The 27270-nt window shown below is 39.6% G+C and overlaps 2 protein-coding genes across 2 annotated transcripts in view; one reads left to right on the forward strand and one right to left on the reverse strand.

Moving 5' to 3' along the window:
• LOC128371553 (replication protein A 70 kDa DNA-binding subunit-like) overlaps positions 1-7252 on the reverse strand; it is a 48922-nt gene extending 41670 nt beyond the window's left edge. Inside the window, exons 1-6 of the mRNA XM_053331903.1 lie at positions 7165-7252; positions 6664-6711; positions 6259-6337; positions 6023-6131; positions 5814-5910; positions 5632-5725 (exon numbers count right to left, since the gene is read on the reverse strand). Of these exons, the coding sequence (XP_053187878.1) occupies positions 5632-5725; positions 5814-5910; positions 6023-6131; positions 6259-6337; positions 6664-6711; positions 7165-7197 (460 nt within the window). The 5' untranslated portion in view covers positions 7198-7252. The remainder of the gene's footprint in view (positions 1-5631; positions 5726-5813; positions 5911-6022; positions 6132-6258; positions 6338-6663; positions 6712-7164) is intronic.
• Positions 7253-7907: 655 nt separating this feature from the next.
• smyd4 (SET and MYND domain containing 4) lies at positions 7908-12438 on the forward strand. Its single transcript, XM_053331904.1, has 8 exons — positions 7908-8072; positions 8395-8539; positions 8895-8984; positions 10117-11161; positions 11281-11547; positions 11759-11934; positions 12080-12227; positions 12326-12438. Exons 1-7 carry the CDS (start codon positions 7939-7941, stop codon positions 12170-12172), a joined length of 1950 nt encoding a protein of 649 aa, XP_053187879.1. The 5' UTR covers positions 7908-7938; the 3' UTR covers positions 12173-12227; positions 12326-12438.
• The last annotated feature ends 14832 nt before the right edge of the window (positions 12439-27270 follow it).

Consider the following 27270-nt stretch of genomic DNA (forward strand, 5'->3'; position numbering starts at 1 on the left):
GAGGGGCTCAATTTTCTTAATCTTCTATCAGGGTGCAGTACCCCCATTTGGCCAGCAGTTCCTGTTTAATGGCGAAACATCAAAATTCCTCACATCGCCACGAAGCAACCAAATCCCTAATCAGAAAGTTTTTGATAACTTTTCATCTCCAATGTCTCAAGATGTTTCTGAGTGAATTTGAAGTCGGTCGGATTAAATCGGTAGGACAAGTTCGTTAAAGTACGTGGCGTGGAAAACGCCAAAATCGCACATATTTTTCAAAATGGCCGACTTCCTGTTGGAGTGCCGTCATGGGTCCAAGAGACTTTTTGGTGCGTCTTTACACGATACATATGTGTACCAAATTTCGTTTGTCTATGTCAATCTGATTTGAGGGGCTCAATTTTTTTTTAAATTTTCAACAGGGCACTTTTGTATCCAGTAGGTGGCGCTATGGAGCTGACACAGTATTGATGCATATACGTGTTCAGGGCGGGACCATCTACATGCGTGATTAATTTGGTGTAGATCGGACGATGTCTGTAGGAGTTATAAGGACTTCCTGTTTAATGGCGAAGGATCGAATGGCGAAGGAAATTGTCGGCGCCGCCACGGCCAAACCGGATCCCTAATCAGAAAGTTTTTGATAACTTTTCATCTCCAATGTCTCAAGATGTTTCTGAGTGAATTTGAAGTCGGTCGGATTAAATCCCTAGGACAAGTTCGTTAAAGTACGAGGTGTGGAAAACGCCAAAATCGCACATATTTTTCAAAATGGCCGACTTCCTGTTGGAGTGACGTCATGGGTCCCACTGACTTTTTTGTGCGTCTGGACATGATACATATATATACCAAATTTCGTTCATGTACGTCAATCTCTCACATTTTTATATTCAATAGGGGGCGCTATTGAGCCATTTTGCGACGGCCATTTTGGCGGACCTTAAAATATCAAATTTTTCGCCGGGTCTGATGTACGTGCAAATTTTGGTGACTTTTGGGGCACGTTTAGGCTGTCAAAAAGGCGTTTGTTTTGTATAATAATAATAATCTCTACAGATACAATAGGGCCTTCGCACTGTATAGTGCTTGGGCCCTAATAATAATCGGTACGATTACAATAGGGCCTTCGCACTGTAGTGCTTGGGCCCTAATAATAATGGTAACTTGAATTTATATAGAACTTTTCAGGGGACCCAAAGACACTTTACACATAATGAGGCTGACAAAACAAAAAGAGAGAGAGAGGCAGAAAGAGAGGAGAAGAGTTGTGAGGACAAAGGAAACCTGAAGAGAATGGTTAGTGATGAATAATGAATTCTTTTTTATACTGCACTTTAGCGAGTGCAGATCTCTTTTTAGAATTTAAATATCATGTGCAAAGCAGTTTGAAGGTAGTCTGTTTCAAGTGATAGCTGCTGCTGAATATTTAAATGAGAACACAGATCTGTCGGTGACTGCTGTGTCATGACCTCTGATTCTTCACCTACTGCTGAGAGACCACTTTTTTCTTTTAATTGTAGACTATTAATAAGAATATTGCAACTCACATTTTGATGCTTTCCTCTGACATTAGTTTAGAAGGAATGCTCAAACAATAGTCAGTGCTTTTGACTATTTCAAATGAACATTTGTAATTTCTTGTGTTTGTGAAGCTCTGCTGACAGCAGAGGAAAAATGCTCTCTGACCACATTTTCCCACTCCGGGGATACAAGAGGTCAGCGCTCACAATAGAGCAGAATGCTTGGAGCGGATAGCGGATGTTTCCCATTCTGCTAATTATGCTTCGTCCGGGCCTCACTCCGCTGTCCTCCAGCCCGTGACCTGGAAATTGATCATGGTCTGCGACCATCGAGAACATTCCAATTCCTTAAATGCATCCAAGAGGAGAGGAGCAAGGAGACCTCCAGTGAAGCTTGGAGCAAGGAGACACACGTATCTTATGTGGAAGTTTTTCTACAAGTCTTACAGGAGCGCCCACATAGGCTCCTGTGGAAAACAGCTTTACTCTAATATTTTAAAGTATTATAATGTCATTAATATAATTTTAATCAGCATTAGTCATCTAGCTGTGCTTCGTCCATAATGCATAATGAGAACTACCCTCTATAGAGCTTCTTCTGCCTGAACTCTGCTCTCTACAAACAAAAGACATAACAAAAGGAGATGTTCCTTCGAAAAGTCACTAAAACAAAATCTGATGAATCCTACAGAGAAGTTAGTTCTAGTAATTGTGGTTTTGTAAATGTAATGTAATGTAATGTAAAATTGGATTTTTTTGAATGCGACCGCAATCTGAACAGTCACGTTGCATTTAATGCAGCTTTGACGTTATTCTGGAGCAACACACAGCAACACACAGCTAATGCTCCACATAAAGACATCATTAAAGTATTAATTTTCTTTCTCCTCTTCCTCCTTTTTAACATCACCTGCTCACAAATTTGCCGGCTGCTGCCACACGTTGTTTTTAACATTAGACCATAAATGAGACTACCAGTAACTTCACCAGCTGTTGCTGTTGCCATGTTTGCTTCTGTAAACACTGTTCTGTGCGTGATGTCATTAATGATCAACTGAGCATGCGGGTCACTTCAGGAGGCCACATTTAAAAGTGTAATATGAACAACCAAACAAAAAATTGGATTTGAGCATTAAGGTCTGCATGTGAAGGTAGAAAAGGACAGACTTGCTATACCTGCAGCTTTTCACAGATAAATAAAAGATTTAATTTAAAGCGTTTATAGCGTTTTATTGCTTCCTCATGTCTGTCCTATTCTTTTAGTTAAAACTAATTGTATTTGTCTATTGGTGTTATTTCTATCATGCCCTGATACAGCAGATCTATAATCAGAATTGGAAAGGCAATCATCAGATGGCAGGTGTTTTTCTTTAAAACGGTTATAATTTCTACACATTATGGGACAGCTGCACAAGATGCTGTACATAATGAGTAATTGCTGTAGTCTCAAAATGATGCAGCAGAGAGCGAGGTCTCATTTGGTAGCTACATACAATTCCTGCATCTTCTCTTTTCTTGTGGCATTTCTCCATCACATCCCTGTTTGAGGGAGCTAAGACTCGAGGAAAAGATGTGAGTGAAGGAAGCAAGGACCCACGTATGCCAAATGGAAGGACTCAAGGAATAAGGACACATCAGCAGTAGATGCATTTCTAAACAGGAGCTTGAACTCAGACCCTAGAAAACAACAGCCTCCGTAGTCATTACACCATCGACCGTTCATCGGAAACACTTCATTTGTAACATTTAGCTATCTGGTGAATGCACTCACATTTATCGACATACTGAAATGCAATTTACAAAAATATTGGAAAATAATCAAACACCACATTCTGTATGATAAAACACTAAAAGCGTTTATGCATAAGGCTTGTTTTTTGCACAAAAGATGGATCCAGGACCATTTCATCAACAGAACAATTAAATAGCAGCAGGGTTTCTATATCTGGAGGGATCTCTGAGGTAAATGGATCAAAGGATCTAACAAGAAAGGAGTCTGATGAACTAGTTAATGTAGAGCCTTGTCTTTGCTGAGTCAAGTTAGTTGACTTTCTCTCCCTTATCCCTCTGTCTGTGCATCGCTACAAGGGGATTCAGTCCACAACACAATATTCATGAAGCCATGAACTGGAGGAGCCATCAGCCCACACAAGCTCCCTCAGTCACAACACACACACACACACACACACACACACACACACACACACACACACACACACACACACACACACACACACACACACACACACACACACACACACACACACAATATATATATATGTACCAAGCACTCATTATCCACCCACATGCCTACATCCTCCACTGAGGACTATTGGGTATGTTTCTGCCACATAACAAAAAATCAATGTCAGTGCTGAGAGCAGTTGGTGGTATAAAACAACTGAGTGAAACAAAGACTACGCTAATAAAAGAAGATCCAATAAAACACAGGCTACTTTAGACTTGATACATGGCACCATCTCTTTTGGAAAGAAACCAATTATCATTTGGAGGTCCTACTATGATATAAAAATCTGGTTGGTGGTACAACAGTGAGAGGGGTGAATTATAGAGTCCACCATTGACAGTGGCCAGTGGGCAACAAGATAGTTTCCTGCTCTGATAGCTGGGCAGTAAATATGATAAATGTGCACAATGTGATTTGGAAAAAAGGCACTTGAGCTGAAGGAACTGCACTCTTCCACTATTTAAGCATTTCCTATGGCTGCCTTTAGCTGGTTGAAAACCAAGCTATGCCACACGATCCTGTTTCATCTAATTCTTCACCCACTCTCAGACTACAACCTTTGAACATTGATGTTATATGAATATCAAAGGTTTGGAAAGCAGGATTTACATGTGCAGTCTGTAGTGCTGGTTAAAGTGTGGTGTAGTACTAAATTAGATTTTTAAAAACAAACAAAGACTGTTGGTCCCAAATTATGGCTGCAGCACAGCAGTATTAAGGGAGACAAGGAGTGAAATGACTGCATATGATTTATCAGTGCCCTTCTCAAAGAGGATACATGGCTCCCTCTGCTGGTGATATGGAGTTTTATCAAAATACTCAAATTCTCTCAAATATCTGGGCCGAAACTCATGACAATCTAACTCCCACAATTTCCTGTTATTCTAAAACTACCATTAAATATGTACAGCTGATAATGACAACAAAATACAAATGTAGAGATCTCTACTAGACTGAATAATCAAGAGAAGCAAGAGGCAAAAGGTCATTTAAAATAAAGTCACTCCTCATTTAACTGACATGTTATAAGGTGCAAAATGATGTTGAATTACTTGAAAATCATCACTACTCACAAATGTGACATTGTTCTTATTCATGAATATAGTTTGATCCTCTATACTTTTGGCACCACATTTTAATAGTTCCTCCAACATGACTGCACTCATTTGCTGGCAGAGAAATTCAGTCATGTCCACTTCATAGAACTGTTTAGGATGAGTAAAGATCAGCTCAGTACAACTAAGTTTGCTAAATGAAAAAAATTGAACTTATTCAGGTATTTAATTGCTGTTTAATTATTGCAATCAGCAGCTTAGTAAATAAAGAATTATTCATCTATAAGACATGTAATATCCATGAGCTGAAAGCCTGAGGGTGTTTGTGTGAATTGTTTTGGTGTGTTTAAAAATGATTTCTTCAGTGCACACAGTGGCATCCATATATATTTTTTATTACTCTCAATATTCCATAATTGCTGCTGGAGATATTTCATAACTAATTGTCTCTGATAGCTGTACCAGCCCCATGCTGCTCACTTGTTTTTGGAACAGCACAGCCAGGTTTCGCTGTAATATATTTTTGTTACATCTAGAATATCAGCGCTGTATTCAATAAAGATGTGCTTGAGAGATATAAACAAAATGTATCAAATTTGCTGGATATTGCTTGCTTTTTTTGTGCTTTAGATGGGGAACATTTAGGGCAATTACAATGTGAAGAATCAATCACCTTTTCATTGCAAAATATGATACTGCACAAGATTTGTTTTTGTCACTGCTGCAGAGAGTGAGAAGTCACCAACGTGCAAAGCTACGTCTAGACTGGAGAATTATCTATACAGGAGCATGAAATCATAAACAAAATCTTTGACATGACACTCACTGCTATTGTTGTTATGGGAGGGTCCAGGGACTGCAGCAGATGGAGGGGATGCTGGGACAGAGGTGCTCGAGGCTGACTTCACTGGAGATGAAGTCTTACCTGCAAGATGAACAAACAGCGTTAAGGGGATCTGTGGAGGCAGCTTATTACTGTTCCTCAATTCATGCGCATTTTAAGAGAACCTTACCATCTGTATTATATGGGGTGGGATTTCCAATCTTCCCTCCAGTTTCCTCGGCTGACTTCAATATTTCTATGTCCATCACAATCACCACACACCTGGAGCACAAGAAGAAGGAAGAAAACTAAGGCCAAAGGCGAATTAATGCAGCAAGTAGAGAGAAGATGAGAAAAAAGAAAGAAAGGAAGGAAACAAAGAAGAAACACATACCTGCCGTCTGACAATGTGTTTTTGATGGTCTTCTTCAACATACACACACAGTTCGGTACCAAGAGGTTGTCTTCTGCCAGATTGTTAAACTGGGTTGCCAACAGGAAGGCTACATACACAAAAACATTTACTTATTTAACTTGTTTGTCATTAATCTGCTGCCATAAGATAAAAGACCACATGTGCTTTTACAAACTGAATGTCTGAAAGTTCTCTGGCTACTACAAGATACTCACAAGACAGAGAGTTCAGACCATCACTCATAATAAGACGGAACCTTGTTGGACCCGAGGCACTATTTATATGACCAATTTTCTAATAAACAGAGAGAGAAAAAAGGATTGTATAAGCAAACAACAGGAAGTGAAGTCTCAGGTTTACCACGTTTGAGACCATATTATATATTATATAACCGCATAGAGAGACAATATACATGTGTCTACTTTCAGAAGGTTTATGGCAGTGTTGCAAATCAATGAGTACAACTGTGTTATTGCACGATTTTATTTTTTAATCAAATTTAAATGACATGAAGTTTCTCATCATATGATCGAAGATGTTATCCTAGCGCACTCACTGGTGGTGTTTAAGATACATTATAGATGAATTGGTTACTCAAATGGACTCAATAATTCACTTACCAGAAGCTGCAGCACAGGATTGTTCACCTCTTCACCTTTGTACAGGGCCTAGAGAGTGATATTATGTTATTAGCTACTGCCTTATCACATGTCACATGACCATACTGCTAATGCAAAGTTACAGCCTAATATAAGTTGGTATTTACTCTTTAAAGCAGCCCCTACAGAAGGTAAACATCAGTGAAAAAATGCAGGTAGCTTATGCTTGAGAAGAAATGCCAAAACAATAAAGAAGTTCTGCGTCGGGAAACATTAAGCAAATATGTGTATTTAATGACAACATAATAACTTTAATAATACATTTCTTGTCATAACAGGTGCAGTTCTCAGCTGCCAAATCGATCTCTTTATTTAGATGCTGCTGTGAGGCTTTGAATCTCATTAGCTCACACTGCTAGCATCTGCAGCTAGTAGTCGTACACTAGTGCTAAATATCAGCCTCCAGAAACAAACAGCCACAAGTAAAAGTATTTATTCAGTTAAATAAATATCCACACTTACTTCAACTGCCCCCTGTGTGAGTCGTACACTCATGTCTGAGGTAAAGTTGATCTCAAAGCCAGTGGACAGGATTTTCTCATACGTGGTTAGGGAGGTTGTATCGCGAGAAGTGAGCGCGGCAAACGATACTTCACAACTGCAATGACGTCAAAGTAATACAAATCACACCGGATATGGGACATTCATGGCATCAAAATAAGATAGTAATTTTGGTCCGATAAAGACGCTAAGCAAAAGAAAGGGGGAAAAAAGATGCATGGTGCCCTTTTAAATGTATTTTACAGACACATACAACAACATTCTCAATATCACATGTCAAAGGTCAATTATGCGTCAATTGTGCGTCAATTATGTAGTAACAACAACAACACCATCCTGGATTTGCTACAAACAAGTAGGAACTATTTCACAGCCACGATGGTAAAAGCTGCTGTCATGTAAAAGAAAAAAATCCATCTCCTCATGATCTGAGGAAACAGCCTGTTTTAAACTCCCTGAGTCCATAACCCAAATGGTTTAAAATGAATTTATGAGCTGAAAAAGAACATATACATACAATACATATCAATCCTTTAGGGGTAATTTAACTGTTTAGTTTATCTTAAAAAGTCAAAATCACCACGTTCTTATGCCTAGAGATTTTATTCTGAAGGCTGTGGGCGGAAACTCTAATTGATGTACGTGATCTTGACAGCGTTGTTCTGAAACTCAAAACAAACCAAGACCTATCCTCCGGTGCCCCATGCACGTGAGGTTTTGAAGTACTTCTTCAGGATGGATCTTCCGTGCGTCCAGTGGCAAGATTACGTCGCGCAGAAGTGGATCGGGCTGGATCCCGACTTAAAGGAGCGTTTTACGTCCCTGAGTCAAATAGATGATGTTTTTAAATGCGCCCTAACTCTGACAACGTGAGCAACAAGCTAACTACCCCACTGCATCACATCTGTCTCAGTGTTTACTAATGGAAATGGTCTTTGGGTTATAGAAGAATATTAAACACATTATTATATTTTAATCAACCATTGTGGGACATACCTTTGTTTTAGACTGGTTCACTTAAAGCCATTTTTCTTCTCGTGACTCAGTGTTTCTTGTAGATACATTTCTAACTTGCCTGACGATGCTGCTGTGATGCGATGCTGATTTTTTTTTTGTAACACAGAGCGAACTCATTACATTATTAATCAAGCTATTTGTTATATTTCTGTGGTCTGTGTCTCTGTTTTCCAGCCAAAATGATCTGGACTTTGTGCAGTGCATGTCAGCAGGATACTCTGTACAGAAGGACCCAGAGAAAGCAACAACATGCAGGGAGAGGGGTAATGCTAGTTTCCAGACCAGAGACTACATTGCAGCTGCTCTGCATTACTCGCAGGTGATGTGAAAACAATTACCCATAGTTCAGATGTTTCACAAAATACAAACATAAATCCATGGATCCAATGGATCAATCATTCCATTTAAAATCCTAACTAGCTTTTTATGTTGTGCAGTAATGGCAGTGTATCAGTTCACAATATAAATAAGTAACCCAAAGCATTAACCAGAGAAAGTTGTCTAAAGCCATAGTCATGATATAATATAAACAAAACAGTAAATAAGGTATCTCTGTGAACTGGTTCAAGCTGGTTTCACAAACTGCAATGCAAAAGTCCATTATATAGTTATGTGCCTCTCAGTCCTAATCAATATGCCTCAACATCCAGCTTCTCTTTCTCCTGTCATGACAGGGCATATGTTTTGCTCCCCAAAGTTTGGAGCAGCTGTCTTTGTGCTATGCCAACCGCTCTGCTGCGCTCTTCCGTCTGCAGCACTACCAGGTGAGAAGCCAACACTTACAACAATGAAATAATGAGTTGGTGTAGTCCTTTTGGTATCATTAAAAGCTATTTATTTGCAGCCTGAAAATATGCCTGTAGATGTTCAACGGATTGTGCTGTCATTGTGTCATTATTTTGAACAATACTCAATTTCATGAGTCCGTACTTGAAATGCTGTCAAATTAACATAACTATCAGATGATTTACATGAACACATAACACCACCTTGGTGAGCCTGTAAATGCAACCACACATTTTAGCTCTAAACCAGATTTGTCACCCACCTCACACTGCATAACCTGACACCAGATGGTGGTTTGTGTGATCTTGTGATTTCACGAATCCTGCTACCCCATGACGTAACACACTGCAGACATGTCAGAAAGCAGCCTTCACCCAGAGGACTCCTGTCGCTCCCTGGTTTATGACGTCTATAAAGCTGGAACTTTTCCAAGAACCCAGGAAATATGAAATTGAATTAACTGTAGACATTCCTGGACCTTTTAAAAGCCACTTGTGTAATACGTAATTTAATTGAAGTCTATCAGCCTCATGATTGCTAATTCATTTTGACTCTCGGAAAGGCAGTGAGACATATTCTATTTTTTTGCTACTTTTATACAGCTTATACATATATAAAGCTTGGAGTCCAAAAGTCAACATATGCTGAAGTGACCATCCATCCGAGTTTAGAAGCAGTAGTTGACTCCTGTGCTGTAGTTGTCCCACTCAGAGAGAAGGTATCTTCATCATGGTTAGGGTCTGTCTGCTTAGAAACCAGAACAAGGGCATGACTACCTCCTGTCTTTGGCTCGACTCAAGCTGTGGCTAAGTAAACCATTTCTTGCAGTTACTCATTTTTAAGCTGAACGTCTCTTGTCCACTACTCTGTTCATTAAGATATGTTGTTCCAGTTCATATGTATATATGTAGTCTTCACAGTATACTTAGGTGTCCTACAGAAATGGCTGTCATCTCAAGTCAGTATCTCTCGGTATAGCCACACTCAACTTGTACCTTATACAGCTAAAATGTTGACTTTGATAAGTTAGTAAAATGTCAGGCATGTGTTTTACTCACAATCTTAGATTTTGTGGTGGCACTCACTCCAGTGTTTTGTTTTTTTCCTTAGGAATGTCTTGCTGACATTGACAAAGCCCTAAAGTATGGCTACCCCTCTCATCTTGTACACAAACTAGAGGACCGCCGCACACAGTGTCTCAAACACCTCTCTGTGGGTCAAAAAGCAAAACTGGATCATCACAATCCTGCCTCAAAGAACCATCAAAGTCAAGGCATAACAAAAGGACCATCTGTTGGACCTCTCTCATTTGGGATTTGTCCTCAAGTTGTTGTTGCCTTCAGCCCAGAGAAAGGTCGACACCTTGTGGCTGCAGAGAGAATAGCAGCTGGGGGAGTGATCCTTACTGATAGGCCTTATAGTTATGTGCTCATACCAGGGATGAACGAGGTGAAGGGAGGAAGGCAGGAAGCAAAGAATGCAGTATTGTTTGAAACAGAGCAAAGGCGCTGTCACAGATGTTTGACTGAAACACTGTGTCCTTTGCCATGTGAGGGATGTAGCTATAGCCGTTACTGCTCAACTGGCTGTCAGCAAGATGCCTGGGAGGAACATCACTGCTGGGAGTGTCCAATCGGAGCAGATCTGATGGCAATGGGTGTGATGTCACAGCTAGCCCTGAGGGTCACACTAAAGGCAGGGTTAAGAAACATCCAAATGGCTAAGAAGGCTGAGGATGAGAACACAAAGTCTGGGTTAAACTGTTTAAACAGAGACTGCGGTGAGTCCAGTAATTCTAATCCACGTCATACAAATCAACCCGATCCTACCAATCCTACTTCATACTGTGATGACTCTTACATGAATGTGTTTCACTTGCTACACCACCTCAACCACCATAGCCCTAGTATGCGTTTCCTGTGGGCAGTAACTGTAGCAACACTGTACGTGAAGCTCAGCAAGGCAGGACCACCACCTGCATGTTGGAACCTCAGTGAATCCTTAAGGGCAACAGGCCAATCACGAGACAGAGGAGAGGTGGAGGGCATGATCGCAGATTGGAGCCCGGAGCTGTGGCCGCTGGGAAGTGCAGTTCTGAGGCACATCCTGCAGCTGAGGTGTAATGCCCAGGCAATCCTCATGCTACAAGATACAGGTGCTCTCAGTTCAATTTTTCACAAGTGTTATAGTTGTTCAGTTTCAAAAACGTTATTTTAGGTGGTAATTTAACTGCCATCTATGAATGTTCTTGACCTTTATGTTTGCATCTCACAGGAAAAGCAAATTCGCCAGTGCAGTCCAGCCAGGAAATACGCATTGCTACAGCAATATTCCCAACTCTTAGTCTTCTGAATCACTCCTGCTGTCCCAACACCAGCATGGTTTTCAGCACTGGCGCTAGTGGTGACCTTCCTGGTTCAGACCTGTCTGCAGACTACAGTGAGGACGTAGTCGAGCACAGCGGCAAGGCCTGCGGAGTCACTGTAACTGTCAGAGCAGCCAAAGCTATCACTCCTGGACAAGAGATTCTGCACTGCTATGGTAAGAAAAATGATGTTGTGTGTATGAATCAGAATCACTTTGATTTGAGAGTACAGTGAACAGTACAATTATACATTGTGAAGCATAGCTGTGAGCAAAGTTTAAATATAATATTGACACTGTGACATAAGATCTTAAAAGGATGCATCATAGTGCAGTTTTGTTATACAACCATCTTGTCATCTATCACTGTCTGTCCTTCCTTTGTCAGGTCCTCACAGTGGTAGGATGGTGACCCAACAGCGTAAGCGTCTCCTGCAGGAACAGTACTACTTTGTATGTCAGTGTGAGGCCTGCAACCTGCCGGAGCAGCAGGAGGAGGACGGGCCAGAGGACAGACAGCAGTGGTCTGGACTCCTGTGTGTCAAGTGTAAAGCGTCTCTCAAAGTAATCGCTCATTAGTGTTTTTGTTGCCTAATAATTATACAAGTTTAATTTACTGCTACTTTTAAGAAATTCCTCTGTCAATATTTCTCTCATTATTATTGACATTTCACTTCTATTCATTTGATACATTTTTTATGATTTTCAGAAATGCAGTAAGGACAGAGGAACAGGATTTATATGTCTACAGCCCTCCTGTGGTCATCATATGTCTTCCTCTGAAGTGAGTCAAACATTGTAGGAGGTTAGGTTGGAGCTTGTGAAGGCCGTGGACCTCATGGAGAGAGAGAGACCAGGTGCTTCTGAAAAACTCTATCCAAATCCAAATGTATCATTTTCATTTGTAAGTCTTTGAAGCATCATCATGTTTAATTTTTGCTCTTCCTCCCCTTAGATGAGGCTCTGACACTGTTGAAAAGGACTCGGCATCAGTCTGGACTGGTCCTCACAGAGACACATCCACTACATGGAGAGCTGGCAGATGCTATGGCCAGAGCGTATGCTACAATGGGTGGGTATAATAATGCATGTGAGCTTTGTGGTTAATACCTACCTACTATTTCACGTGGGGCTCTGAATCTGTCCATTTAGGTATATTTACCTTCAATGACAGAGTTGGAGGGGTTATATTTGCTCTGTCAGCAGGACACATGCGTGGATTTTCATAAAAACTGGGTTATTCTACCTTATGTGCGGACTCTGTGAGAACAGTGAACCTCTCCAGTATGGCCGGGAGTTTCTCTTACTCCGTTGTGGCTCCGGAGTGGGTGCTATGGACTCCTCAACAGTCTTTCCCGCGGCGATCATCCGGCAGGATCTCTCCTTAAAAGTCAGGGTTGGTTGATTGATTGATTGATTGATTGATTGATTGATGAGCTTCAAGCCAATGTCAAATTTCTGGAGGAATATAAAAGTGCTTGCCTCCTTGCTATCACAGAAACATGGCTGAAGGATCACGACCCACAGTCCGATCTGGAAATTGACGGCTTTGGGAAGCCCTTTCGCCTGGATAGAGACCCTACAGTGACGGGCAAGTCACTGGGGGGTGTCTTGGCTCTCTATGTTAATCGTAAATGGTGTGGAATTGTGATCGTTAGAGAAAGTCTTTGTGCCCCTGACATTGAATTTCTTTGTGTTTCTCTTAGACCCTTTTATTTACCAAGGGAATTTACTCAGTGATTTGTCACACTGGTATATATTTACCCTAAAGCTAATGTGGACATCGCTACTCGAGCTATCACTTGTGTAGTACAACGGCTACAAGCTATATCACCAGACACACCAAACTTTATCATGGGTGATTTTAATAACTGTAAACCAGAGAAATCTCTGGGAAACTTTTTCCAGTATGTGACTTGTGCGACAAGACTTACTAAGTGCTTGGATCTTTGTTATGGTTCCATAATCTCTCTGGAGAGCTCCACTTGGTGCGTCTGACCATAACGTTGTTTATTTGGTTCCGTCCTTCAAACCAGTCCTGAAGAGGCACAAGCCGGAACAAAGATTAGTTCCGGTCTGGTTGGATGAGTCTATTGAACGTCTCCAGGATTGTTATGCCTGCACAGACTGGGATACGTTTAAGAATTCATGTGAGAGTGTGGGTGAGCTCACGGAGACAGTGCCTGACAATGTGATATTTTATGAGGGGTTAATTTTTCATAAAAATCCATCTCTATCTTTCCGAACAATAAGCCATGGGTTTCAAAATCAGTCAAAAACGCTATTAATAAAAGAGACATCATTTTTTATTCAGGTGATATGGATACATATAATGAGCTATGGAAGAAGGTCAGCAAAGAATTAAAACTTTCCAAACGGCGATACGGTGGATACGGCAAGGATAAGGTGGAGAACTTGTTTAGCACTGGCAGCTCACACCCTGCATGGGAGGGGGTGAAATCCTTGCTGGGGATTGTGTAACAAAAATGTGTAACATCTCCTTAAATGGTAAAACTGACTATGATCTGGAAAATGAATTGAATTTACATTGAAACCGTTTCAATGCCCATGATTTTAGCCATGAACTGTATGTGTTTAAGGGCACAGTTTTAGAGCAGATCAGCACAGTCCATGTTGATAAGGGGAGGGTATAGAGACTGTTTCGGGGTGTTAAGGAGAGTAATCGTTATTGTCATTTCTATTGTTTTGCTGCTGGCTGCACCACAAATTGCCTCTCGGGGACAATAAAGATATCTTGAACTTGAACTTGAACCTGCTAATGGTCTCTTCTAACAGACCCACTCATAGGGCTGACATGTCCACTATAGTAAATGTATAATCTCTACCAAACTGTAGGTATGTTTGTCAGTCTGCAGAGATTGTTTCCATTAAAGTTTGCATATTTTTTTATGTAAAAGAGCAATTTTATTTCATATATAATATGAAGATAAAACACTTGATGCATGAATAAAATATCAAGTAATGGTCTAAAAATAAATAAAAGCATATATACTGTACATAACAAGATGTCACCATTGATTATATTTTCACACCAATTTATCCTTGATTGTAGTGGTTTCTTGGGAACAGTATCACTTCATCTGCAGACATGAGAACAGTATTGGCACTGGCAACAATACAGCAGTGGAAAGCTTACTTTTAAGTCAGACGTCATACCAGCCTGACAATTCCCCACTCACTTTTTCCAGACTTAAATAGAAGAGTAGTCCTAAGAGCTACTGAAAAAGCACAGTGCTGATTGGCCACATGTAGAATATGCAAGAGAATGTGGCTTTACTTGTGACATTATTTAGATTTGTGGGAAAATGTGATTTTTCAGTTGTCTTACTGCTTTGTTTCCTGTCTGCTGCTGTTGTAGGTGACTGGAATAATGCAGCCGTCCATCTGAAGCACAGTAATGTAGCTATTGGCTCTCAGTATGGAGAAGACAGTATTGAAATGGGTCGACAGCTCTTCAAATTAGCTCAGCTACATTTCAACGGGTAAGTAAGAGTTGCACAGACAGGAGGGAATGTCAGGAATGTCAGGACGTGACTTTTTTCAGTGTCTGATTTTAAATGTGAAGTCAATTAATCAACTGATAGGAATAGTTTTAACAGCTGTCTGACTTTTTCCTCTCCTCCTTCCAGTGGTGATAGAGGTTCGGCCCTCTCTGTCATTCCCAAGGTCAGACGTCTCCTTTGCCTCCACTGTGGCCCTCAATGTCCTGAATTACAGGAGCTGCAAGCCATGGAGGACTGTCTACAAAAGTGGTCTTAGACACCAGAGTGAAAATCTTTGCCATATGTGTACAGTTTTGTACTCAGTGAAACTAAATAAAATCTATACAATGTTCTCACTGTTGGCTTTGTTGGCCTTTGTATGTGTTAAGGAATTGATATAATAGTGTGTAGTATATTGTTTTAGAAGCAACATGCTGGTCAGCACAGCTACCAAATTTCCACAGGTGTACATGTAGTTTATTGTAGCTCTCTGACCTCTTGGTGTCAGACTGTATCCATCAATAATTTCAATTTCATGCTTCAGTGGTAGACTTGCAATGCGAGGCAACTTATCCACCCGGTGCTTCCAGAGTACATGTACCTCTCTGAACAACACTGTAAAAGTAAATATGTGTTGTTGTTTTTTTCATTATTGGGTTTCTCCACTATATGTTTGTAGCCCATCAGGAACAGTGTAGCAAATTAATTAATCTATAAAGTCTGCTCATATCTTCAACTACCATATACAGTACAAGTAGCCCTCTGACCTTTAGGTGGCAGCAGTTATCCTCTGACAAATTCAATTTCATGCTTGGATGGCTGGAAAGCAAGATGTGGCTCTGACTTTTGAACCTACAGTATCCACCTTTGTTTCCTTGCAAGACCTCTGTACCCTCAACTTAAAAGTCTTCATGGATCAGCCCTATTAAATTTGAGTGATATTGTATTTAGATGTTTAGATTTAGATGACACACTTTGAGAGGCAGCTGGTGAAATCAGCTGATGAGACGTACAACAGTGTATAGATGATAAGAAATATGCTATGGGAATATTTTTTGACCTAAAAAAAGCATTCGACACAATTGATCATGAGATAGTACTTAAAAGACTGGAGAGGTATGGCATCAGAGGGGTTGCATTGGATTGGATTAAGAGCTACGTTAAAAACAGGCTTCAATTTTTATTTTAGCACCAGGACTTTGGAACTTTGCTCTGACATTAAGGCTGTGTTGAAACTCAAAGCATTCAGAGAAAACTCCTCCAAAGAACATGTACAACATTAAAGGCACATCTGTAATCTAATGGATAAACAATGCTCTGAATATGAACCAAAATTGAATTTGTATTGCCCTGGATCAGTTTCTTTCTTTCTGTGTAATTAATAATGTTTTTAGATTGTTTTGTATATTTCTTAAAACTAGCTGGCTTGAATGAATGTTAAACCACTTAAAGTTTGGGTATATGTTTTTTTGCCAAACAACTATACAAAAAAATACTTGTATTTCCAACTTGCCCTCTGCATAAAGTGAAACATAAACAATGTCTACTAATATAAATCACTGAAAATAGTACAAACTGTAGCTACTCTTCTGACAATTCATTCCTCAATTCAAACGAGTTTAATAAACCAGAGTAATCCACCATAAAAAAAAATCACAAACCCTACCTATGATGTCTTCTAATGATCTACTGCACATTACACAAGATGTCAAGTAAAGTCCGAGAGAGGGAGACTCACTGATGCAGCTTAAAATCTGCATAGAGCCAGACATAACATTGCTTACATAGACATAGTGTTACAGCACACACATGTTCATTAATGCAGTTTAACATTGCTAAATGTAATCCAAGAGATGTAGCATTTGAACATGAAAATCCTGTAATATCCCCCCTCTCAACAACAGAAAGATTTCCCTGCATTTTCAAACTTCTGGGGGGGGGGGGGGGGGGGGGGGTTACCACAAAGGTGTATCAGTTCAGGTTACAAGTGTTTGTGTGTGTGTATACTCCACACGTCGTCTCAGGCTAATTCTGCAGTTCAATATCCAATATCACACATGCTTGTTCTTCCTTTTTGTATGCTACACTGCTTTTATACCAACCAGGTGTCCCTGTTGAAAATATGAACTCAGATTCAAAGGGAATAACACTAGTAGACTCAATATTGTGAAAAATGGAAGGCTACATTTAGAGGGGAGGAGGGGTAAACTTGAGATTCAGCCATGAATAAGTCTATTGCTCCTGTATCAGATCACAGGTTTCTATTTCTTTGTTTTACTGTCCAGTGCCATTTGAGGTGATTTCTAGTGGCTGTGATCTTGGGCTTATCAGATATCTTGTTATACATAATGCAATCAAAATGGGCCAGACCACAAACAAAAAGCTGTCTCGTGTGTCTTCTGTAACACAGCCTGCGTCAATATCTGTAACACAGACCGACAAAGATACTGAGTTGGAACAGCTGAGTTGGCCTGACTCAACTCTTCTCCTGTAAGCTGCTGGTCATCAACATTACAACTACCCCTGCATGAATTATACACACAGCTGTAACCATAACAATGAACTCTGACCTTCAGGCAGAAGGTGTGGCTAGAATGAAAGAAAAGACAAGTATACTCACCTGGTACATTATAACACTTGCTAAGACCAGCAGTCTTTATCACAATTTGGAAAACAGCAAACAAACTTTTATCTACACAGAAATTAAACAAATTATATAAAAAGAGCAACAAAATGTATGATAACAATCCAAGTGGCATAATACCAACTTGAATCAATAAAAACTTGAGGTCACGATATCCTGACATTTAGTCTCTAATGTGGCTCCAGAAAGACCAGTTTCCACATGTCCCAGGGTAGTTCAATAGCTTTTTAGCCATGCTAGAGACATCTCTATAGATTGTAATTTCAGTCAGGTAGTCTATCTATCCCTTTGGCCCAGACTGATATACTTAAATGACTATTAGATGAACTGCAAAAACCTTTGTGATCTGTTTACCTTAAATCTAGTGCCATCATCTGGTCAAATGTTTAATTGGCTTAATACTTTGGATTATTAATTTTACTTTGGATTATTACTACATACAAGAAATCCTGCAGCTTCAGCTTGTGTTTAATGCTAAATACCAAATGTTAGCTGACTCTCTTTGAAGTTTTTGCTTTGGAGTTTAGTTTTGTGGGCATAAATGTCAGTTTGTCAGACCAATATGAACTAATACCTCATACTTAAAATCATTTCACATCAAAACCATTTGTCCAAGAAACACAAAGGTCAAGTTCAAAGCAATAAGACAACCCAAAATTGAAACTGCAAGGCAAGCAATGCAGTCATGCTGAACCTTTATGCCTTTCTAAGATTTTTACAGCTTAAATAGTTTTGAGTTGGTGTTATAGTTTTTTGGTTTCTTTGCATTTTGTTACTTTCACAGTAACAACCCCACCGCCCTGTCTTTCACCACTCATCCATCAGCCTGTACCTTGAATTCTCCCATGCTGACCCCTTTGGAGGGTCTCACTTTTTTTCTTCCTGCTTACAGAACACAAACCCCTCTCTCCGCACTCTGAAAGCTTGGACCCCCCTCCAGCTCTCCGGTGTCTGCATCTTGCCTCTAAGTGGATTTGTTCCTTCAGTCAGTCTCCTCCGATGCTCTATCTTTCAGCCCCTCTCCCCACAGCCGAGGACATCTGATCCATGATGCAGACGATGGTAATGTGGCGTGTGCTCATGTAAAAATAAAATCCCCATCACTCTCTTACACAGGCAAGGTTATTACCAACTATTATGGAAATGGCTGACAGTAAATCATAGTCCCTCAAGACTGAACGTGAAATACAATGACGCATTTTAAAACAGATGACAATTTGTTCTCAATTTCTGTTGGAGCAAAAAATAGCAACATTCATTAGTTTTTGCTCGTACTTGCAGGGTATATTTTCAACATCCAAATCATTATTGGAAGGAGAGGCTTGTGTGAATGAGAATCACAATCTATGTGGTGGAGAGCTGGTGTAATTTCAGTTGCAGACAGTGAGCCTTACTAAATTTGGCACATGTGCATGAGAGTAGTGTACACCACCGGACAAGGTGAGGGTCAGTTGGGCTGGCAGACCCACAGGCAATCACTCACCTAAAAAAGACTGTTCACCTTGCTGGAACGCAGTCACACACCTATGACTAAGCAGCTCAAACCATACAAGGTTAGGGTTTGATGAATCCAACTTTTCTTTTTATATTTGTGTTTGAGGTTGGGAAGTAAAGTTTGACCCTTTTCTTGTCATTTAAACCTTCAACGAGGCTTGTATATACATGAGTGGTTTTTTTATTTAGCATCATTTTAGTGTCATAGTTAGTTTTTTAGTGTCTTATCTTCCACAATGAGAGGAGTTGCTGTTGACAAACTCCACAGAGGAATGCTTCATCCTGTCCTCTAAATAGTGTCTGCTTTCTTGTTTTGATGTTCTCAGATATGAAAGCGGGATATTGCTGGCATTATTCATCCCGCTCCAGGGAACAATAACCCTGGTGACACACTTCGAACGTCAAAAAGAGAATAAGAAATGTCGAGGAGAAAGTGGCCCTTCTAGATATGTATTTATTTACTTTGTTTATATTCTGTCGGGTCAGCATAGCCTTCTGCGGCTATGGTACTACTAAATATGTTAACTGAGGAATGAAAGGTCTGCAACTATTTATTTCAACTATTTTGCAGTAAAAGTCTATTTCATCGGACAAACTGATAATATAAGAAGATATTTTTCTCCTTTGTGGACATTATATGAAGCTGAAATTGTTCTAAAACAGGCTCACATAAAACTGTATATCCATTTTGTTTCCAGATTGATACCATCAAATTACAATAATAAACTACACAAAATTATATGTAATAAAATGTAAAAATACAGAGCAAGTTTTACTGCCAAAATTAATTAAATTATAGTATATTATTGTTGAGAAATGTGCATTAAATGGAAAACAGAAATCATGTAGACATTATGAAAAAATGATTACCTATAAGATTAATCTCTGTAAATTTAAGGCAATCATTAGCAAATTCATGAAACAACCCAGTCTATCTCCACCTGTAGTATTTTTTTTTTGGCCATTTTTGCCTTTGTTTGACAGTAGATGAAATCGAGGGTAACAATAGGGGGGGGGGGGTCTTTTTTTCTGACACCACTCTGCTACCAAGGTGTCCCACTTCTTGTATTTGTATTTCAAAGAAATAAACACAATCAGACTGGGCCAAGGTTGGTAAAATGGAGCAATTCACAACACAACACAACACAACACAACACAACACAACACAACACAACACAACACAACAGCCACGCATATTTGCCATGTCCCCAGAGGTAAAATTATATTTGAATCAGTGTAAATATAACAAATTGCCATTAAAAAGTATATTATTAATGTGATCTTAAATTATAATTAATTATCTGTAATGTTAAGGGTAGGCCTTTAAATTGCTGCAAATACATATATATAAATCTACAGGCATTTCATTGTTCTATGGAAAAATCTGTAAAATAATACAGAGCACTTTGGGTAAAATGTGTACAGTGTAAGGGTAAAAGCTAAGAATAGATCTGTGTCACTCGCTCTCTACTCTCCAGATAAAAATAATGACCTCCCCTTTTTAATTTGCTCCACTATAATAAATGTAAGATAATCTCCTCCTCCTCTTTGTCCATCTATCCACGCCTCCTTTTCTTTGCTAATGTCCCCCTCTGTTCTCAGCTGTAATGGTATTGGAGTATTTTCAGTAGCATGCTGAAATGTAGATGGATGATGAGGACATTTGCCCCTATGACTCCTCACGCTTCTCATTCATCAGTTACCCCTCCCTGTAATGTAATGTGATCCTTTATTACTCTCCTTAGGGACATTTTCTTTTCACTTTCTCCCCTCTCAAGAGGAGCACAGGACCAGCTGGAGAACAGATAGAGATTTGGTGCCTTGTTCAAGGAAACTTCAGTTGAGATGATGCTTGCTGGTTCTGCTGTTCCACCTACCATCTCTCTCATTATATACTGCTCACATCAACACCCGATCTTATACAAACACACGTAATGTGATTGCTTCATGTTTTGCCCGAAAGTCAATTGTATCTGTCCTCAGTGTGACAATAATTTCAACAAAGATGGTATGACACTTAAAGAGCTTTGTAAGTTGACTAACTAATGGCCATCTTTCAACAGTCCTGCAGGTCTCACGTGGCACATCTCCCAGCAGCTACACAGACATTATTGAATAAACGAGAGGTGGGAGCTCTGGACTTTGGTCGTTTATTGAATAAATGAGAGGTGGGAGCTCTGGACTCTGGTAGCTGGTCGTCTATCTCTGCAGTGTCCTGCTCTCCACGGTGCAGAGCAGAACTGCAGCGGTTTGTCCTGCAAAGTTCAGCCTGTCTGTGAGTAAAAGTGATGAGTAGTCCAGCAACTGATGGATGGAGGGTGGTACGTCTATAATTGCATCGCACTGCCAAATATAAATATCTTCTCTTACTTTGCCCTTCAAGACAGCCTGACAGCACATAGGTTTATTGGAAGATGTTGAGAGAGTGGTGTCAAGATGGCTTGGCCACAATCAGCATGCACACATGTACATGACCTTTCTTAACTTTGAACGTTAACCACTTTATTTTAGTAACTCAGACACCTGTGAGAGTCTCTATTGTATTTTGCTGTCATTTATGTTCACACTTTAGCTCCTCTCCTTGCCTCTGCTCTTTGTTTAACTGCAGAGAGACAGACAGCAGAGAAAACAATGTGCAATTGTTGGATGTCAGGAAGCAAATTTGTCATTGCAAAGCCTTTCAAAGGTTGGATATCCTCTGTGGTGGCCATTTATTGGTGAGTTGTACCCAGAGCCCTGATTTTAGCTCCAGTAGCTATAGGCTAGGCCACAATCCATTACTAAAAACAACAGAAATATCACCTTATGGATATTGAGACTTCAAATAAAACACTGGAAAAGTGTAAAATATGGGACCTTTAAAATACATTTTTGTTCACAACAAGAAATGCGGATTTTGTCCTCTTTCACTTATATTGTGTATCAAAAAAGCGCAGTATAAACAGGGCCGGGATCTCAATGTTCACGGGGCACCTGACTAATGTTTTAAGACAGACCTGAACCTTGCCTTTAACATAGATTAAATGTCTGTTGAAAGCTAATCAGAGTAATGCATCACTTTAAAGTAGACAGACTTATTAATGACACCTTGTGTTTGTAAGTTTAGTATCAGCATTGTACTACTGGGTCTAAATATAATGGGAGCATATTATTGAGCTAGATTGAGTGACTGAGCACATATTGTGACAAAAAAGAAAGGAAACCTACAAGAGAGTTTTCATATAGTAATTATCTAATAGACAAACGGAAGCAAATGCCCTTTTTCCAAAACATTTTATCTATATTGTGGAACGGAAACAGGATCACCTCCCACTGGGGCTGATTAACCCCTTGTAACAGGACTGGCTGTTGGCCTGTGTGTTGCCCTGACTTGAGCAACTGGTTCACTTTCCAAGGTGTCATTGATACACTTCACCCTTCAGCATGAACGTCTTAACTGCCAAGAGGGCCTCGGTATCATTGGTTCAATGACAGCCAGAAGGACAAATAGCGGTCACCTGAACATCAGATATCAACCGTTTTGTAATTCAATCTAAATTGAGACATTGAGTCAAGTATGCTTATCATTTGTTTGTTACATGATCGTTATAAACTTCATGTTCATCATGAACTGAGAAGAGATGTAATCTAACAGACAACTGGAGGAGTAATTGTTGTGTAATACTAAATCTTTAAAGACTTTTGGGGATGAAAATTATACGAAAGAAGTCATGATTATCTGTTTCTATGTGCATCACCTCCTATCGCCCCTGATTGTAAACAGGATGAATCGTGAAAGTAGCAGTTAAAGTGGTAGCAGAGGAACTTTTAAAGACAGTACACTAAAAAGAATCGTGGAACACTTATAAACTGTGTAGTTCAATCTAAATATTGTCTACGCAGATCAAATATCCACATTAAATATCAAAATCAGTATTCTTTAACTTAAAGATCTCCAACATTAAAAAAGGTGTTGAGGAAGACAATGAACCCATGATCTCTTGGAATTGAATCAATTGTCACTAATGATACTAAATTACCTGCATACGTAATGAATGTGAAGGGCTTTGTATCTATTTACAGAGGAAACCGTGTGAATGTGATCTTAAGCACTTTACTCAACTATTGATTTCCGGATCATATTGCTTTCAGACTCTAAATCTTTAGAGTTTGAAGACTGTAATTAGGAAATGTGATACATCACATGAAAGCAGATAATCCTCGATAAAAACTATAATGATGAAATTGTACATCACTGATTTAAAGGTTCAAAGACATCCTTCATCTGAAAACCTGAGATGGAATATTAACTTTTCATTATATGCAGGATATCTGGTGGGGAAGTAAGATGGTTAATGGAATATTACATGATATTGCATTACATAATTAAAATGTTACATAATAAGATAATATATAAAGAAAATGATTTACCTGGAAAAAGTTATGACCCTGTGTATCTTAGATATTATCAGATAGCAGGTTTATTTTTAATATTGTATTCTATTAAGTTTTATCCTATTTTTTCCATGTCCATCTAAATTAATGTCAATTGCTGCTCATATTCTTTTAGTATATTGTCTTTATTGTTTTTTTTTTGCTCCTAGCTTGGAATATTCTTTACAAATACGTGTATTATCATTATCCTAAATATGATCCATTGTATGTCTCAGGATCCAATAGACAATCCAGAGGTGAATATGTTTGCATCCGAATCTGTGTCATCATAGTATGTGTTTGTGATCTGTTTTGACATCTATTGTTTTCTACACTGGGCACACAAAGTGATCAGCAGCTAACTCCTCTGACTGAGCGACTTGTCTTTGTTTGGCAGGTTGTGTCTGTCTGGCCACAGCTCACTCGATTACAACTCTAAATTACTAATTAATGGTCCTGGGACAGGTGACACCAGCTCCTCAAGATCCATTTACACCCTCAACCCCATAGGGATCTGACTGGACTGATCCAACCGCTGCACTTATTCACTACTTCCTCTCCCTCCCTCATCTACTCATCGTTTATTCCTTACCTCACTGTTTCTACAGTATCTCTTATTTTAACAAAAACATTAGAAGGTACAGGTGTTGCAAATTAGCATCTGCCATAAACACACTGATACTTGCGTCAGATAGCTGTTTTCAGTTTGTCTATGTACACTGTATCTGTCCCTATCAAATAAACCATAAATAAATAAATGATTAATCTGGTGGTGGAGTACTGTTTAAGGAGCAGATCTATGGATAGACAGATGGACAGATTGAGAGACAAGTGGACCAGACAAACAGGAGAGGGAGAGGTAGAAAGAGCAAGGTGTGTGATGTGTTACTATCTTTACTGGTCTCGTTTGTATGTAGATGAACTGTGATCTACACCTTCCTACAAGATCATTGCACCTACACTCCTCTCTGAACAGTTAGATAGTGTGTATGTGTATGTGTGTGTGTGTGATTTTCAATAGCACTCATCTAACGGACAGCAGCAGTATAAGTTTATGTGTGCTTGCAATGCATACAAAGCTACAAAGAGTTATTTTTATAGCTAACAGACCTCTTTAGTCCCTAGGTCTCAGAGCCTCTACATAGAAGAAGATAATTTTCTAACTTTTATTAAGGTCACCCCTCAGCTTTAAGTTCTTTTCATGCAAAACTTAAGTGAACACCGCTAATCTGTGAAAGGCAAGAAGGAAGACAGAAGTCAGTGAATATGTAATATACGGAAAGTTATGGCAAGAAGAAAGCAGTTTGACAAAGTAACGAGACCAGTTTATGATGTTTTTTTTCTTGGAATGGCTTTCTGAGTGCAGCATGGATATAGGCAAAGTTGGGAAAAGGATGTAAAAGGACAAAATATTGTTTATGCCTTACACTATAATTCAATGACACAGAAAAACACATTAGGGTACAGCTTTGAGCATGATCTGAACACCTCTGACACTGTCACAACCAAAATGTCCCATTATAAACATTATAAACACAGCTGGTCATGGATAAAGTGTCTATTCCCCCTTTCACCCATAAACTGTGTACCTCATTTTCCCATCCTAGCTATGCTCATTTTAAACAGCTCCAGCTACTGTAGGAGTAAATTACAAAAATGTAAATGTGTACTCCAAATCCCTTTGTCAACATACGTAAATGTGAGCCCTATCAATAAAGGTTCTGCGTAATTTCTCTGCTGCAGTATCATCAAGTGTTGCATCTTTTCACAGTGTTTCTGTGTGAAATAGTGCCAGAGAGATAATGAATGTGCAGGTAATGCCTTTGATGTACTCAGACATTGTGTTGAGTCATGTTGGGAGATGTAAGCTTACACCCACCAAATATTTTGTGCATTGTGATTCCCTTAGGCTTTGCAAGATTTTCTTCTCTATGGTGTATACATGGTGTATGTATGCTTATGTCTTTTTTTGGGGTTGTATTTATTTATGACTGCATGTGTCAGTGATGTGCCAACTGCAGGGAGGATGATGGAAAAGACCAGGTTGGCTGTTAAAACAAGGTTAATGAATGACGAATGACGCAGAAAGGATGAAGGAGGGGATTCACCCAAAAATCTGACAGTGGAACATAGGAGCATTGCACCCAATATTTGCAGAAAATATATAATTATGCATACAGCACAAATCAAATCATTCATACATACTGAACAGTGAACACACACACACACCCACAAACACAGTAAGCCTCTGCTAATTTAGCATGTGCACTAGAGCTGTCAGAAATACGACACACCTGAGGATAGGAGGAAAACTCCACTGCCAAGGTTATTGGCAACTGGTCACTCACCCACAAGTGTACACGCAATCACACACACAAACTGTAGTGAAGAGATAGGGATGGGCAGCCTTGGGTGAATCAATTACGAGGTTCAGTGTCAAGTTGAAGGCCACGAGTAGGGCACCATAACAATATCCCTCCAACAGCCCGTGAATAGTAGCCGCCACTAAATCAGCTCTCTGCAGCGGCAGATAGAGTGGACAGCCATGGAGCAGGCGCAGGGGTTCTGAGAGGAGGAGGACTGAGCAGATGTCCTTGTGTGTTTGGAGGAAGAAATACTATTTCATATGCCTTAATAGGCAAAAACAACCTGACGTTAACATGCCCCTTTGCGCTTATCAGGAACACCAGCAGCACGCCGGTTCTCCATCACTCTATATTTCTGTCTTGTTGTCTCTCGGCTTCAGTTTCTCTTTGTCTCCTTCTCCCACTGTCCATAATCACATCCACACCACAGCAGTTTTTGTCCATACACTCCAGATAGAGTGCTCTTGAGCATGACAGTAAAATGCAATCAGCTACAGATGCTCTAGTGCCTTGGTCCCTGTAATAAATCATTAGGGTAGCAAAAATAAAATTGAAAAATTTCTAAATAAATAAGCCAACAGTGTGCCTCCACATTTGTGGCAACAATTTGTTGAAGACCCTCTCCCGTCAGGAACATGAAGCTCTGACCTCCACCCCATCCAACACCTTTGGGATGAACTGAAACTCTGCTGTGAGCCAGGCGTTATCACCAGTCATCTCTGGCTGACCTCACTAATGCACTTGTGGCTAAGTGTGAGCTTTTCCAAAATCTTATGGAAAGCCTTCTTACAGGAGTGGGGCTATGAGTGCAATAATGACTGTTGTATTACATGCCATATTGGTGTTATGTTTGAGTGTCTGGACACTTTGAAGTAAGTATCATTGCTGGCTGTGTGAGACTAGGATTTAGGCTCAATACAGCAAGAATTGTTTAAACGTTAGTGTACAATTTCCATAAACACAGTAATTAGGTTGATACCTGGATGGTGTTAAATTAATAATTCAAAATCTTCCTACTGAGCCTGTAGAAAACTGACACGGTTGGCACTTCAATACATGGTAAACTGTAGATAAAACTTTTGCTTTTCAGGTGTGTTATGTTCGCTTTATCAGGATAGACACCATGGTCTGGTCTCTTTGTCTAGGTGTGTTCTCTCACCCACTCAGTAAACACACACACACACACACACACACACACCATTGTGGTGCTCATTGCAACTAGGTGTCAGTAAGGCTCATCAGTGACTACAGTTTACTGTTACTCTGCAGCTGCTTCAATTAAGCAAACCCCTAATGTTGATTTAAACATGGACATTTTCATTATGAACAGGTGATCCTCAAAGTTATTTTGTATATGCAATTTATATTTAAGGGGCTGCATGTGACTACACATGAAAGTGAGGAATAGATACTGATTAATATTTTTCTTTCATTCTTTTCTTCAACTATTTGTTGTTGTGACATGGTGGTGAGTATCTCC

This window comes from Scomber japonicus, chromosome 13, assembly GCF_027409825.1.
Source record: "Scomber japonicus isolate fScoJap1 chromosome 13, fScoJap1.pri, whole genome shotgun sequence".
Lineage (NCBI taxonomy): Eukaryota > Metazoa > Chordata > Actinopteri > Scombriformes > Scombridae > Scomber > Scomber japonicus.

Coding starts and splice junctions, on each gene's coding strand:
- smyd4 (XM_053331904.1), top strand. CDS start 7,939: ATGGATCTTCCGTGCGTCCAGTGGCAAGATTACGTCGCGCAGAAGTGG. Junction 11,548..11,758: donor AGAGATTCTGCACTGCTATG/GTAAGAAAAATG, acceptor TTCCTTTGTCAG/GTCCTCACAGTGGTAGGATG. Junction 11,935..12,079: donor AGTGTAAAGCGTCTCTCAAA/GTAATCGCTCAT, acceptor TATGATTTTCAG/AAATGCAGTAAGGACAGAGG.